This window comes from Conger conger, chromosome 3, assembly GCF_963514075.1.
Source record: "Conger conger chromosome 3, fConCon1.1, whole genome shotgun sequence".
NCBI lineage: Eukaryota > Metazoa > Chordata > Actinopteri > Anguilliformes > Congridae > Conger > Conger conger.
Window position 1 is genome coordinate 15,000,055 of NC_083762.1, and position 15,442 is coordinate 15,015,496.

Consider the following 15,442-nt stretch of genomic DNA (forward strand, 5'->3'; position numbering starts at 1 on the left):
TAATTACATATTTGTTGGCCTATTCCTGAATAAGCCATGTTCCCGTTGCCAATGTTCACGCCAGATCAGGTGGCGCGCGTATGCGAGAACCTGGAGGAGACCGGGGACATTGAGCGCCTGGGCCGCTTTCTGTGGTCCCTGCCGGCCGCGGTACCGGCCTCGGCCAGCGACGCGCTCAACCGCCACGAATCGGTGATGCGCGCCCGAGCCCTGGTGGCCTTCCACGGCGGCAACTTCGAGGCGCTTTACCAGATCCTCCAGAGCCACCGCTTCACGCGCGAATCTCACGCCAAGCTGCAAGACCTGTGGCTGGATGCGCACTACCGTGAAGCAGAACGCCTCCGCGGCCGGCCGCTGGGGCCCGTGGAGAAGTACCGCATACGCAAGAAGTTTCCCCTCCCACGCACAATTTGGGACGGCGAGCAGAAGACCCACTGCTTCAAGGTAAGAACTTGGACCATATTCACCAGATGCGCAACGGCTTGTCTCACTATGCGATTTGTGAGATGGTCCAAAGTCCGAAGAAACTGGCGATTTCAACCCAGTACATTCGATTCAGCGATTCAGTTTCTACATAATGGCAGTGACTCATTGACAAGTGTTTGTCCAATTTAACAGTATGTTACAAGAACAACCTACAGCTGCAATGGTGGTACATATGGAATATACACAAATTGTTACTTTTGGCAACAATTGTATATTTGGACGAATGAATAACGGCAACAAAATACAATATTGTGGGCAGTGCATTGCAGTTGTTTTCTGTGTCCTGATCACTCGTGGCATAGCTTGCATTGGGAAATGGGTATAGTTGAGTGCTGCAGATTTTCACATAGGCTGCTTGTATTTGTTATTGTTGTCAATGTAGAGGTGGGCAACAAGGGCCATATCAGTTTCTGGTCTCCATGCCAATGTTTGGCCTTAATTAGCCATCTGATATTTTAGCAACATTTCTTGATAAAACTGCATGAATGACAGCTGGAGACTGTTCTTGTGTTCCTGTATGAAACATTGTGCTTGTGATCGATAATTTACTAGTGAACCAGTGTTGGTCTACGCAGCTAATTAAGTCATTTAGCCGGGCTAACTGTTGGAAACAAACACCTCCAGGAGCGGAACTGCACACCCCTGGGTTTGTGAGGGTTTGTGAGAGTATAGTCACATTTACACACGGCATGAAGTTAATGCCTCAAACAGCTCTATGCAGAATGAGCTACAGCACCGTGTTTACACACTCAGTAGTAAAGTGACAGTGAAGGTACATTTTTCTTCTTAAAATTTCCCAAGTGTACCCTGAAAGTACTGTAATGTTCTCTTTGGATAAAAATAAAACATTTTTTAAGTAAAAAAAAAAAAAAAGAAGAACAATTTAATTAGATATTGCTGGCTCGGGGTACAATTTCCTGTATCTATTGGGTACCGCCCAAGCTGCAAGCATTTGTACCTTTTTTGGGCGCTTTTCGTACCTTTATTTCTGGGAGTACATTCTCTGATATTCCTGTGCCATGGTTGTACTAACATGACAACTCTGATGACAAGACATCACAGCATGACAACCCAGTGAGTCACAAGTCTGTGTTCCTATTCTTACTTATGGAATATCAATGTAGTCTGTCAGCTTCTGAGCACACATCCCCAGGGCCCAGGTACGGGAGCGACAATCTAACCCTCTTCAGAGACACACACACACACTCTTGTAACCGCTGCGCTATTCAACAGCCAATTAGCACCGTTTCTGTCAGATTCTAATGCTGGAATTAAAGCACTTTAGCTTCGGGGGGGGGGGGGAGTTTCCCCAGCCCTGAAGCAGAATTAAACCCGCCATTAAGCAGCGTTTAAGTCCCACCGTTAAAGACCTCCCGCTGTTCTGAACTGCCGCTACGCAGAAGGGCCACAGTCATGCGGATAAGCCTCTCGGGGCCACAGGCACCTGTGGCAGTAATCCAGGGTAACAGACGAGGGCGTATTCCCCGAAACAACTCCCCTGTGGCCAGGTCCCCCACACCCGAAAGCCCCATGCCCCCCTGGCTCCCTCCCTCAGAGACTTAATGATTGTGGTTGTGGAAGTCGAGGCATTGGGTTCATCTTCACGGGGTTATGCTCCCCTCTGGTGGCGGAGCCCGGTACTGCAGGCGCTCCTTAAATCTGTGTTAATCGTAAACAGGCCTTCTCTGCTGGCCTAAACACTATCAGAAGCACTGATCTACATTTACAACCTAAAATCTAATTTTTGTTCCATGAAATTGTATTAATTTATTCCCAACAGTCTATTCTCTTCATTTTGTAGCGTTTCTCTTGGCTGCATTGCTTCCAGTACGTGTATGTGGATGTTAGATTTTTGTCTAAACAGATTTCAGCCTCTATGTGCTGCCACGTCAATCCAATCTGCCCAGGGCCTTCAGAATCAGTAGTGGTGGCCAATGCAATTTAGACTATATTAGCGATTGACTGTTTCTTTAACCAATCAGATTTCAAATCCCTCGCCGTGACGCTGGCCCTGTGAAGGGTCAGCATTTTTCCGTCCTCTGATTGGTTGGTCAGAGCAAAACACACAGCCAAGCAAGTTTGAGGTTGGTTTTTGGAGTCACGGAGGGTTTTAATTATCCTCAATACGCGAAATTCCCCTCTCTCTAATGCCACGCCTTGTCATTCTGCATTTTTGAATAGTATTGATGTTTTTTTTTTTTTATAACTGCGACGTGATAGTGGTTGTATTAAGAGGTGGACTAAGTCGGGTACGTCCCCACTGAAGGCCCAGCTACCAAATGCACGGTCCGCGACGGATCGTAAGTCATCTTCCTCTCGTTGTCCTAAGCTTCTTTCCTCGGTCCTCAGCCAATCATTAAAAATGTTTTACAGGCCCATAATTATCTATAAATACCGCTTAATGAGATCGCAGATTATTTCCAGCTTGGTTTAAGAGACAGCCCTGTCTCCCTGAGTCGGTGATTTACAGTAAGATCAGACGTCCAGAGGCATTGACCAGGAGTAGATACATAATCCACCAGGACATTTTTACTGGGATGACTTAACGGGATTCCAAGCAGCAGAATAATTAAATTACACTTACACAACATTTCCTGTGAGTTAAGTGCTGAAGGTGAGCGTGGGGATATTTATTCTTAGACCGTATCACCTGTTCTGTGCCGTCTGCCGCCAGCCGGCTTAGCGACGTGTCACTTTAACGTGCTACGGCAGATTGTTAGAAAAAATATGCGTCAGCTGGCTAGGTGAAAAACTTGCGAACTGCGTAACGTACACGAGGACTGACTGATGTGTACAGCTGTGAAGAGAGGGAAAGATAAATACTGTGAAATAGTACAACAAACGAAAAAAGCACTGGCCTCAGTTTGAAGCCGCGAGGGGTCAAGGACTAGTTTAATCTCAAACTGAGGATGTGGAGTCACTCTAGCTGCTCTAGCAGGTTCACTGTGGTTATTATACCCACTACAATCAGCCCAGTACTACAGGAAAGAGCTAGCACTGACTGGGGGGCTGCAACAGGTAGCCTCTAGATGCCGTAGACTGACAGGTGCCCTCAAAAATAAGATTTCTCTGGGCTAGTGGGTCCCAATTATCTTTTCACCGTGCCCAAAATCCCTGGTGGCATCCCTAGTAGTGAGTGCCGGTAATGATTGAGTCTCTCAGCAGTCACTAAAGCAGGGCAGCTCAACCCTGTTCAAGGAGCCCTACTGTCCTGTAGGTTTTCACTCCAACCCTAACAAAGCACACCTGATTCTACTAATTAGCAGTTTAATGAGATCTCAAGCTGTTGAATCAGGTGTGCTTTGTTATGGATGGAGTGAAACCCTAAAGGATGGTACACCTCCAGGAACAGGGTTGGGCAGCCCTGCTCTAGCTGTTGAATGAGGTGTGCTTTGATAGGGCCTAGGCCTGGGGTGAGCTAATAAATGGCAGTAATGTAATGATTCACAATGCCAGCACAAATGTTAAATTAACCTGTCTGAAAGGTGCATAACACAGGGCAAATTAGTGAATGAGGGACCCTCGCAGTGCACTGACTGTGTGTGTGTGTGTGTGTTTGGTGCAGGAACGAACTCGTAGCCTGCTCCGTGAGTGGTACCTGCAGGACCCCTACCCCAACCCCTCCCGAAAACGCCACCTGGCCCAGGCCACCGGACTAACGCCCACCCAGGTGGGCAACTGGTTCAAGAACCGGCGGCAGAGGGACCGAGCAGCTTCAGCCAAGAACAGGTCAGTCAGGACCCCGAGGATCAGGAGTGCTCACGCCAAAGAGCTGTCCGCAGAGAATGCCTGAAAACGTCCCTCGAGTTATACTGGGGGTTACTGTATTAGACCTGTGTCAAATATAATACTAAAGTAATTTGTCATTTAGCTCATGCTTTTATCGAAAGCGACTTGCAGTTGATTAGATAAGCAGGGGTCAACATCCCCCTGGAGCAATGCAGGGTTAAGGACCTTGCTCAAGGGGCCAACAGCGGTGCAGATCTTATCATGGCTACACTGGGGCTTGAACCACCAACCTTCCGTCCCTGTCATGTACCTTAGCCACTAGGCCAGAGGCTGCCCCCTCATTTCAAATACTAGATACTAGATGCAAGGGCAATTCCTTCAGATTGCTTACCAATGAAATAAACAATTCATTTTCATCTTCAAAACCGGGGCCTCTCTGTGCGGAGTTTGCATGTGCTCCCCGTGTCTGAGTGGGTTTCCTCCGGGTAATCCGGTTTCCTCCCACAGTCCAAAGACATGCAGGTTAGGCTGATTGGAGAGTCTAAATTGCCCATAGGTATGAGTGTGTGAGTGAATGGTGTGTGAGTGAATGGTGTGTGTGCCCTGCGATGGACTGGCGACCTGTCCAGGGTGTATTCCTGCCTTTCGCCCAATGTATGCTGGGATAGGCTCCAGCCCCCCTGCGACCCTGTTCAGGATAAGCGGGTTCAGATAATGGATGGATGGATGGAAGTCTTCAAAACAAAATGGTGGACAGGTGACTCACTCTCTCTCTCTCCCTCCCTCTGGTCCAGACTGCAGCAGGACCCCAGTCTCATGCCCGCGGGCACCTCTTTGGACGGCAGCTCCCAGGACCTCCGGCCTCACCTGCCCCACTCCCCGCCCAGGCGCCCAGGCAGCCCCGAGACCAGCGACTGCAGCTCGGGCACCGGCCCCCACGGGACCCGGGCCTCCACCCCCGAAATATCTGTCAGCAGCGACAGCGAGTTTGAGCCCTGAGTCCCGACCCAAGACAAACTCGTTTAGATACAGACCCGCCGGGTGGCGCTGATGCGCTAATCTGTCATCTGCCGTCCTGTAGTCTGTAACGAATAACCTGTCGCACGGTGAGAGTCTGTGCAGAACGGGGAACGTAGGTGCAGCTGAGACCGTTTGCACGGAGAATACTGAGGTGGGGAACGGGGTGGAAGCGGGACAGTGACTGCCGCATCAGACACAAGCACTTATCCACAGGCCTGCCGATGGCTCGACTGGTGCTCTAGAATAGCTGTATGGTGATGTACAGAGGACCAGGCATATTACACTCCTGTTTATGACTGAGTGAAAACGGAGAAGATGCTTTTGGGAAAACTTCTGTGTTTTCTGTGTTCTTAGACATGGACACACACACACACACAGACACACACACAGCTATCAAATGTTTGGACACTCATACCACCATGACATATTTTCTTACATTTCGGTGAGGATTATTCTTTAATTTTCCTTTGGGTTAAATTGTATATTGCGGTTTGGGCTTTGCAGTGTACTTTGCACTTGTATCTACTGACGTTTTGTGAAACTCACCATGCACAATGGACAAGTGAATCATATGAATAAGGGAAATGTGAACAGTTTTACAACAAAAGATAGAAAGGCAAAAAGGCAAGTACCAGAGTACAGAAATAAGAATGTGAAATAACAGAAACAAAAGTGGATGATACCAAAGATCATACAAAACAATGTGTATCGATAACACAAGAATAGCAATTACAAATCAAGATGGCAGATGCCATACCAGGGCTTCAGGAATTTGATTCAACGTCACTGTAGTTTGATTTGTGTGCTGTCTCCCTCTGGTGGTGAATTTCACACATTACCGTGCTAAAAGACAATCAGGTGGAGGGGGTAAAACTTCATACTCTAAGAATAAGAGGAACTGCCCTTCATGTGCAACACACTGCTTAATCTGTGAATATGAAAGCTTTGACAGTGCATCTCAGATTACACAAATTTGACATTTTGACAAAAAAAACGCCCAAAAACAATCAGTAAAGAACTATAATGAATCTTATTACATAACACATATGGTACACCAGGCATCATTATTCAGTGTTGGGGACTAAAAATAATTTGATGGTTGTTTGCGTTTGAAGGCTTCAGTCTGTGCACTCTTTTCTGTAGACGTGGGAAGATTCAGAGGAATACAACTACAATCTCTGTGGCCTCACACAGAGCTTGAGCTGGCCGTCTCTGCCAGCTTTTATGGATGTACATCAGATTGTGCCGGACTTCTCCTTGTCTAAAAGAGGTAGATGATTAATTCCAGGGGGAATAAAGAATCATTGCATGGCTTCAAAATGTAATTATTTTTCTGCGGTGGAAGCATCTGCCAGAATTCTGTGCCGCCGTTCCAATTCTCCCACCTGTCAGTCACTGAGGTTATTTCATTAATATTTATTCTCCTCTCTGCTCTTTGCTGTCAGCGGCCCAGCAGTAATAAGTTCCCGCTGTGTTTCGCAGAGTTTCTACAACGTAAGGGCAAAGTTTCTATACGCTTTGCTGTGGCTAGGAAGGCCCTTTCCCTGTGCTCTTCCGAACTGTAGAAATAGAAGGATAGATTGTCTCAGCATTCTGATTTGGGTCGTTCCGAACTGTAGAAATAGAAGGATAGATTGTCTCAGCATTCTGATTTGGGTGGTTCCGAACTGTAGAAATAGAAGGATAGATTGTCTCAGCATTGATTTGGGTAGTTCCGAACTGTAGAAATAGAAGGATAGGTTGTCTCAGCATTCTGGTTTGCGCTGTTCTGAGCTATAGAAATAGAATGATAAGGCTCAGAGTTGTGTGTGCCATTCTGCCCTTTGTAAAATGTTGCCCATAATATACAGGACGGTCAGAGTAGCCTGGTGTTGGAGTGGAACTGAACTGGGAAATCCGGTGGACTACACTTCCGACTCAACTTAGCACTAAATCTGTACATGAGAGTAAGAAATCCTTTGGTACTATATTTATGGCGCCACATTTCTGTACTTCTGTACCGATCCTTCTTTCTGCCCTCTCTTGTACACAATGTGCGTCTTGTATATCTTCAGTGTTGATGAGGGCTTTATACTGCTAAGTGCACCTGTATTTGATATCTTTCTGTGACTGACAAGTGCAAATTAAGGTTCATCCATCTGCAACTGGATGGTCCCTCTATACTTGGCAGAATCCAATTTAGTGGCAGTGCCATGAGAAAACTCATTTAAAATAATTCTGACTGTAGACAGAAGTTCCTTTTGTTATCATTCAGACATTCTTCTGTGAGGTATTGTGGCCATGGTAAAGCCCCCGCAGATTTATGCAAAATAAAGAACACAGAAAATACTTTCTGCACTCCTCTATAGTGGTTTTTCAACTAGGGACTAAAAAATAGTTTGAAAATGAATTGTTTATTTCAAGTTGAATATGAAAACTTGGCAGGAGCTTTGGAAAAAAAATGGCTGTGGCTTTCAAAATGAGCAGGAGAAAATGTAACTGATGCACAACTCTGGTTTAATTCAAAGGACTTTTTCCTGTGCCTTTGAGGACAGAGAGATACTTACCTGCTAAGACTTATAGAAGCAACCTGTAGGGTTTTTTGTTTTGTTGTTTGTACATATATGATGTATGCATTTCAAATAAATGAAATTATTTTTAAGCAAATGTGTGTGATTTCTACCAAAAGTGTTTGAATTTTGTGTCGTAACATGAAAAGAATATAGAAATAGTCGAAATCTAGTAACATTAAATAGAGCATAGAAAGCAAGCTCCAACTGCGCTACTAAGCAGCTCTGGCCTACTCTCATATCGTATAAATAATAGTAGAGCTAATAAACGAAGGAGCCTAGAATTATATTATTAAAAATATGAATCTCAATCCTTCAGAAGCAGAGGCCTACATCGTTTCTTCTGGAACTGTCTCTCTCGTCTCTGAACTTCACTGATCGCCGGCTGGCTGGCTAGCTAGTTATTTTTTTTGTTAGACAGTTAACGTACCTAATTAGCTAGCCAAATATTTTCGACGATGTTGGTCCAGCGATGAACACAAATGGCGTTAACATGTGTAACGTGTAACACTCACAGTAATCTGATATTAACCTGATTAAAATAATTACACTGCATTACGCTAGATATTCTGAATAGATAGCTCACCTAATGTCGTCTTTTCCAGAAAACATCGGGCAGAGAATGTCCAGTCTCAATTACTGTCAGTTACATCATTCCACACAGTTGATGTGTGATCAGCCATCCTAATATGACAGAACAGGAACAGTTATTTTGGGGAAACTATCTTGGCTATATGGGAAAAGTGATTCTTGGTCTATTTGGGCGCACTTGCTTCCCGTCCTCGATAGTCGCAATGTTGCTTCTTAACCGCGGTCACTGTGGCATTGAGAAATAAGCATTTATGTTCAGCGCCACGGCACCGGTCTGCAAGAAACCGTATCTGAACCACGTGTTTAAAACCGGTACTGTCAAATATCTGTACCTTCAATTTCATTTACATGGCATAATGTATTTTATCTGATTTGTTCCAGTGTTGGGTTATAGACTTGACAGTAACTTTGCTTATCAACACTAGGGATTTGGTTGCCTGATTTAAGCGTCTGCCAAATACTCAAATTGTAAACTTAATGACAACAAAAACAACAACAACAATTTGCAGTTACGGGAGATTCAAACATAAAACCTACTTGGCAATTTCGCTTTGCATACATACCTTCATTTTATTGCATTTATTGTTAAATTGTTTTTACAGAGCACAAATAAAGCGCATTGTTATTCAATCAGATAACTCATGGATGCACTGGCATTGTCCTGTTCAGAACACAAGTCATACATGCACCACACACTACACCTGTATATCATTGCACACAGATACAGCATGCATTTAATCTCAATGTAGCAGAGTTTGTATCACTGTCAACGAAATATATTTTAAGAGCATGACATTTTTTTCTTCTGTAGCTCAAAACAAAATACATTTAGATCAATGATTCAATTAGACGGCTAATTTATACAAAATAAGTATGATCGAAAAGTCAGATGATGTTGAGAATGTCCATTATGCATATGTTCACTCAACCACCACAAGGGGGCGACCTTGCACTCATCAGGCTTTTACCAATGATGCGTTGTATATTAGGATATACAAAAAAGCAAAAAATTTTGTGGGAGTTTTTTTTTTCTTTTTTTTTTCGGTTTTTATGTTTTTAAAATATTTTGTTTGTGAATTCCATGAACAGTTTGGAAAACAGAACGCACAGTTCTGTCCCCCAAAAGATGAGTACAACGGAAGAACAACAAACAGCAGTACTGTCGTATTCACATCAAATTTCGCTCACATAAGAAATTGTGCATTCAGTTGTTTTTTTTTGTTTTGTTTTTTTGTACTAGACATGCCTTCATTCCGAGGCTTTTTATAACTGCATCTGAAGGCTGGTAAACTTGGCAAAGAGTGCAGTTTAGCCTCCAGGACTGGGGTCTGGGAGAATAACGAAGAGTATCCATACACTTAAATACTTTGTCAGCCTCCCGACAGGCTTGAAATGCCAGAAAATGGGCCTTTTACATTCAGGATGGGATTCCACCGACACGGTCATGTAATTTCTATTTAAAAAAATATTCCCCCCCCCCCCCCTCCCCCCACCACACACAAACACACACACATACACACCCTTGATATTTGGCACACAAGTTTCTTTTATCTTTACTTATGTCACATTTCTGTGGAACAAGTTCGCTTAACCGTGGCACTGTCTCTAGGGGAAGAGTGTCTTTGTGATAGTTTGTGGTTTTGTGTCCCCAGCTACACTCCTCAGTGGGCGACAGGTAGCATCCACTTTCAATATTGTTACATTTAGCTTTTAATCACTGCCTCACCGCCTCCTAATTTTGTAGTTCTCCTGCACACTAGCTTTTTGTGTGTAGGATCAAATATTTCCCATTGGAACAGCGGTGTAAGACTTGACCTCACTTAATTTCTGTAGTCCTTTCTATTTCAGACACAATAATTGGTCTGAAAGCATTTATTTCCCTGTTTTTCTATTCAGAAATTGCTGACCTTGTTGGTCTAATACTGTTGTGGTGTTATTAAAATAAGGCTAAACAGGTTTCGCTTCAAGCATATGGATGCTTATTTGGCCTTTAGTCTATCACTGTACATTATAGTGCTGTTCCTTTGGTGACGCAAGCATTCTGATGCCAAAACAAAACACTTGTTCCCCAATACCACCACAAATGTATTTGTGTTGCTTTCTTATCCCGGTTCCTCTTTTAAAGAACCTGTGACGCTCTTAAAAAATGACATCGTGGGGAATTATCTGTAAGCATTGAAGTTTTCGTTCTTTGTAGTGGCCATCTGATGCACGTCTAAATTGCGGTTTCAAACTTTCACCGAGATACGGTTAGCCTCCTTCATTTTGTGATGTTATTCTCAGAAATATGTTGCAGCAACCTTGAGGACTCAGTGTAATGTGCTTTAACACAATGCCTCGGTGTGACAGTGCTGCAGGGAAACGGTGCTGTCTCCAGTGTTAATGAGTCTAAAAAAAGCAGTTATATAACCCTTCCCAAAAGAATTAAAGTCTTACATTTAAAGTAGATTTTCAAAAGTATTTTTACATTTTCATATCTGGCACCATGATGATGCAGGCAAAGCTGACATCATCACCAGGATAGACTGACAGTTACTCAGGGTAACAGTTCTGACCTTATATGGCTGTGACGATCACGATGCACAGATTGGGCGGAGGTGGCCTTTTGATTTCTGGCGTGCCTGCAGCCATCATCCCCCCCCCCCCCATATCATCCGATCAATGACTGTCTCGCTGTTACGCCATCGTCAGTTTATGACTGGGAGGATGAACTAAAGCCTGAATCGATTCAAAGCTTAAGATATCAGCATATACAGTGCACAGCGTTGGTGACGGCTTGGACTTGGTGACTGCTCCAATAAAAGCTACAGATGGTTCTTTCGAGGATATTCGGTTTGTTTTTTTTCGTGGGTGCGCGGAGTGGGATATTTAGGGTAATTTCATCCACGCGCATACTAGTGCGGGTCAGCCGCCCTCCTTGACCACTGGGGTGCGCTCTTGAGCGCCCGACCACAACAGGGGTTTCAACAGCCAATCACCAAAGGATAAAGACAAAACAAAACGAACACGTCTGGCCACGTTGTAGCTGGGAAGAGGAGGAGGGGGACAAAGACACACCCCTTTGTCACACACACACACACACACACACACGCATACACACACGCAAACCATCACAAAAAAGCAGGCCGCAACCCCCTACTCCTCGCAGACGGACTCCCCCAGGTCCACAGCGCCCCCTCTGGTCAGCTTGCGGGCCTTGCCGAAGTCCTGGTCGGAGCGCAGAAAGGCCAGGGTGGGGCCGTGCCCGCTGCAGGAGGGCAGGTCGGTGGGCTGGGCCTGGGGGGGCACGGGCCGCGTCTCGCCCCCGTCCCGCCAGTACAGGCTGTACTGCTCCGGCTCCGACACCCCGAATTTGAGGACGCAGAGGCGGGCCAGGGCCTCGACCGAGTCCCCCGCCTTCCAGAGGACCGTCCGCACGATGCTGCACTCGCCGTCCTGGAACAGCACCCGCGCAAACCTCTGCAGAACACACACCACCAAACCCCCCCCAGTCAGAACACACACCCGCCAACCCCCCCCAGTCAGAACACACACCACCAAACCCCCCCCCCAGTCAGAACACACACCACCAAACCCCCCCCCCAGTCAGAACACTGATTGTACTCTTCAAGGGTTCTGAATTTCTGTATGTTTACACTAGGACTCGGAACTGTACTGTCCTCTCAGGTCCACTTTGCACTTGTACTTGTGTTTGATTTGCACTTTGTTGTACGTCGCTCTGGATAAGAGCGTCTGCTAAATGCCACGTAATGTAATGTAATGTAATGTAAACACACCATCAAACTCTCCCCCGTCAGAACACACACCCACCAACCCCCCCAGTCAAAACACACATGACCAAACCCCCCTCCCAGTCAGAACACACACCACCAAACCCCCCCCCCCCCATCAGAACACACGCCACCAAACCCCGCCCAGTCAGAACACACACCCGCTAACCCCGCCCAGTCAGAACACACACCACCAAACCCCCCTAGTCAGAACACACACCACCAAACCCCCCTAGTCACACTATGCTGGTGTAGAGTGTTACCGCCATTCAGCACAAATGCCAACACACAGGCTGCCGTGTGCTCAGAGTACAGCTTATCGCTAGACTTAGTGTCCCGCACCACTACAATTCTGTTATGTCGTGTACAGTCATACTTTGTCACGCGGTGTGGATCGGACCGCCAGATGGAACACTGAAACTCATTGTCATAGATCGGTTACGCCAGGCGCAGCTGTGTTTTCAAAAAATGTAAACATTCGCTCTAGTTACCATAGAGACAGCAGAAGCCTCATCACAGACCTTCGCCAAGGTATAAATGCAAAATGTGCGGAAAGCATTCGACAAAAAGCACTTTGCGGAAAGCTCCGCCGACAAAGTATGAATCAGGCTTTACTTACAGATCAGAGTCGGTGCAGACAGAGTAATGTGTGCAGACAGGCCAAGGTAGTGAAAACCTCGAAGACGTTTCCGAAAAGTTTTGAAACTAAAACCGCCAGTGTGGAGGTAGCCTGAGGGCCTCTGACCTGGTTGTGCTGGGGGCACTGACCTGGTTGTGCTGGTCACACTGACCTGGTTGTGCTTGGGGCACTGACCTGGTTGTGCTTGGGGCACTGACCTGGTTGTGCTTGGGGCACTGACCTGGTTGTGCTGGTCACACTGACCTGGTTGTGCTTGGGGCACTGACCTGGTTGTGCTGGTCACACTGACCTGGTTGTGCTTGGGGCACTGACCTGGTTGTGCTGGTCACACTGACCTGGTTGTGCTTGGGGCACTGACCTGGTTGTGCTGGTCACACTGACCTGGTTGTGATGGTCACACTGACCTGGTTGTGATGGTCACACTGACCTGGTTGTGCTGGTCACACTGACCTGGTTGTGCTGGTCACACGGACCTGGTTGTGCTGGGGCACTGACCTGGTAGTGCTGGTCATACTGACCTGGTTGTGCTGGTCATACTGACCTGGTTGTGCTTGTCACACTGACCTGGTTCTGCTGGGTGTCTTTCTGGTTCTGGGCCTCCTGGGACCGACGTCGGGTCCACTCCTTCAGCGACTCTTGGGCCTCGCGGGTCACCCCACTGGGCGGAACCGGTTCAGACTGGCTCTGGATCAGACACAGGCTGGCGTAGATGCTGGTCAGGTAGTAACCTCCTGCCAATCAGATTAGAGGGGTTTTCATTGGTTCGCAGTAGCATAGCTGATGTCTGATGTCATGGGTGTCAGGGTACTGCAATGGCTTGGGAAATGGGCCTGTAATCTACATGTTTCTGGCTTGAATCCTAGGGGAAGCGCTGCCAAGGTACACATACATGAATTTGTTTACCTGAATTAGTTCAGAAAATATGGAGCCATAGGCATATATTGTATAGAGCAAAACAAATATTTTAAGGTGTTAATTAAGGTGAGAGCATCTGCTAAATTGAATGTAATTACACTTTACACATAAATTCAAATTCACTCAGTGTCAAACGGTATCTGTGTGTATATGCAAGTGTGTGTGTGCATTTGTGAGCATGCGTGTGTGCACATGTGTTTGTGTGCGTGTGTGTGTGCGTGTGCGTGTGCGTGTGCGTGTGAGTGTGTGTGTGTGAGTGTGGTGTGTGGTGTGTGCATGTGTGTATGCGCAGGTCAGTGTGTCGGTCAGTGTGTGTGCGCATGTGCGTGTGCGCGTGTGTGCGTACGTACGTGTGAGAGTGTGTGTGGGTGTGTGGTGTGTGCGTGTGCGTGTACATGCAGGTGTAAGTGGTGCTGAGTGCTCTGGTAACAGTAACATCATGATAAATCCGCTCCACCTGAGGTCCCTTTCTTACCCTCCCCGGTGAGCCAGGACGGCTCCAGGAGCTCCATCATGTACTCCACCTGCAGCAGGACCTGGGGCAGGTTACACTGCACCAGCACATAGGACAGCACGGGCAGGAACTCATCCGTCCCAAACTCCTGTCCTGGACACGGAGCCAGAGGAATAGGAGAGGGGTGGGGAGTGAAAATTAATGGCCATTCTTTTCACAACAAAACTGCTTCAATTCCTAAGGGCCGCAATCAGGGGAGCGACAGGGCACATTGTCCTGGGGGGGGGGGCTATTTACGGTCACAGTATTTATCACAAATACTGTGACTGCCCCCGAAGTGTCCCTGAGCAAGACACCTAACCCCCAAATGCTCCTGACGAGCTGGTCGGTGCCTTGCATGGCAGCCAATCGCCGTTGGTGTGCGAGTGTGTGTATGAATGGGTGAATGAGAAGCATAAATTGTACAGCGCTTTGGATAAAGGCGCTATATAAATGCCAACCATTTACCATGTACACACACCCTTGTCTCGTGTCTCTGCCAATGCTACTGTTCTCCTGAAGTCAATCTTGAAAGGGGCACTTCACCAACAAATTAAATTAAAGTATGTTTCCACTTACCCAGAGTGCTATCAAGACCAGGCTTGATATGATGCTAGAAACAATACAGCTGTTAGGTACACTAAGCTGAAGGTATACGTTAGTAGTAGGACAAGGCGAGCATTGCTGAGCTGAACTGCCTGTTATCACTGTTATGTTATGTTATGTTACTATCTATCCATCCAGATAACTATCTATCCATTAGTTTCACTGAGATCTGACAAATTCTCTAGATTTGACAACTTTTTTAGATGCAGCTCGTTGTCAACGTGCCAGAAAAAAGGCAAATGTGCCTTTGAAACAGCAACATCTCTTTCCAAATATAACGCCCCATTCTTCTTTGTCATCCGACATTGCAAGAGAATGGGGTTCCTATATTGTCTTGACGCATTTTCTAGCTAACAAGAGTACATAACTGGCTAATGTACGTCTGCCCGGTGACATTACGCCATGCCACAGACACAGATTGTTACAAACTGCTTGAAGCCGTCGGCTGCTTTGGTTTATAAGCATATGGAAAAGGGCATGACCTGCTTTACGAGACACACTCCAGCACACTAGGTGGTAGGTGGTAGTCGTATGGACCTTTAAGTTTGTTTAAAATGTGAGCTTGGTATAGTGTTTGGTTTCAAGGTCCATAAACAGCTTAGCATGGCTTCCACTGAGTGCACTAACTTGCTTGCAGGTAAAA

At 46.3% G+C, this 15,442-nt stretch overlaps 2 protein-coding genes across 2 annotated transcripts in view; one reads left to right on the forward strand and one right to left on the reverse strand.

The window, feature by feature from the left end:
• Positions 1-36: 36 nt before the first annotated feature.
• On the forward strand, positions 37-6,538 carry six7 (SIX homeobox 7). Its single transcript, XM_061236464.1, has 3 exons — positions 37-444; positions 4,052-4,215; positions 5,010-6,538. Exons 1-3 carry the CDS (start codon positions 37-39, stop codon positions 5,212-5,214), a joined length of 777 nt encoding a protein of 258 aa, XP_061092448.1. The 3' UTR covers positions 5,215-6,538.
• A 3,336-nt stretch (positions 6,539-9,874) lies between these two features.
• rin1b (Ras and Rab interactor 1b) overlaps positions 9,875-15,442 on the reverse strand; it is a 41,513-nt gene continuing 35,945 nt past the window's right edge. Inside the window, exons 9-11 of the mRNA XM_061236465.1 lie at positions 14,176-14,307; positions 13,350-13,516; positions 9,875-11,834 (exon numbers count right to left, since the gene is read on the reverse strand). Of these exons, the coding sequence (XP_061092449.1) occupies positions 11,511-11,834; positions 13,350-13,516; positions 14,176-14,307 (623 nt within the window). The 3' untranslated portion in view covers positions 9,875-11,510. The remainder of the gene's footprint in view (positions 11,835-13,349; positions 13,517-14,175; positions 14,308-15,442) is intronic.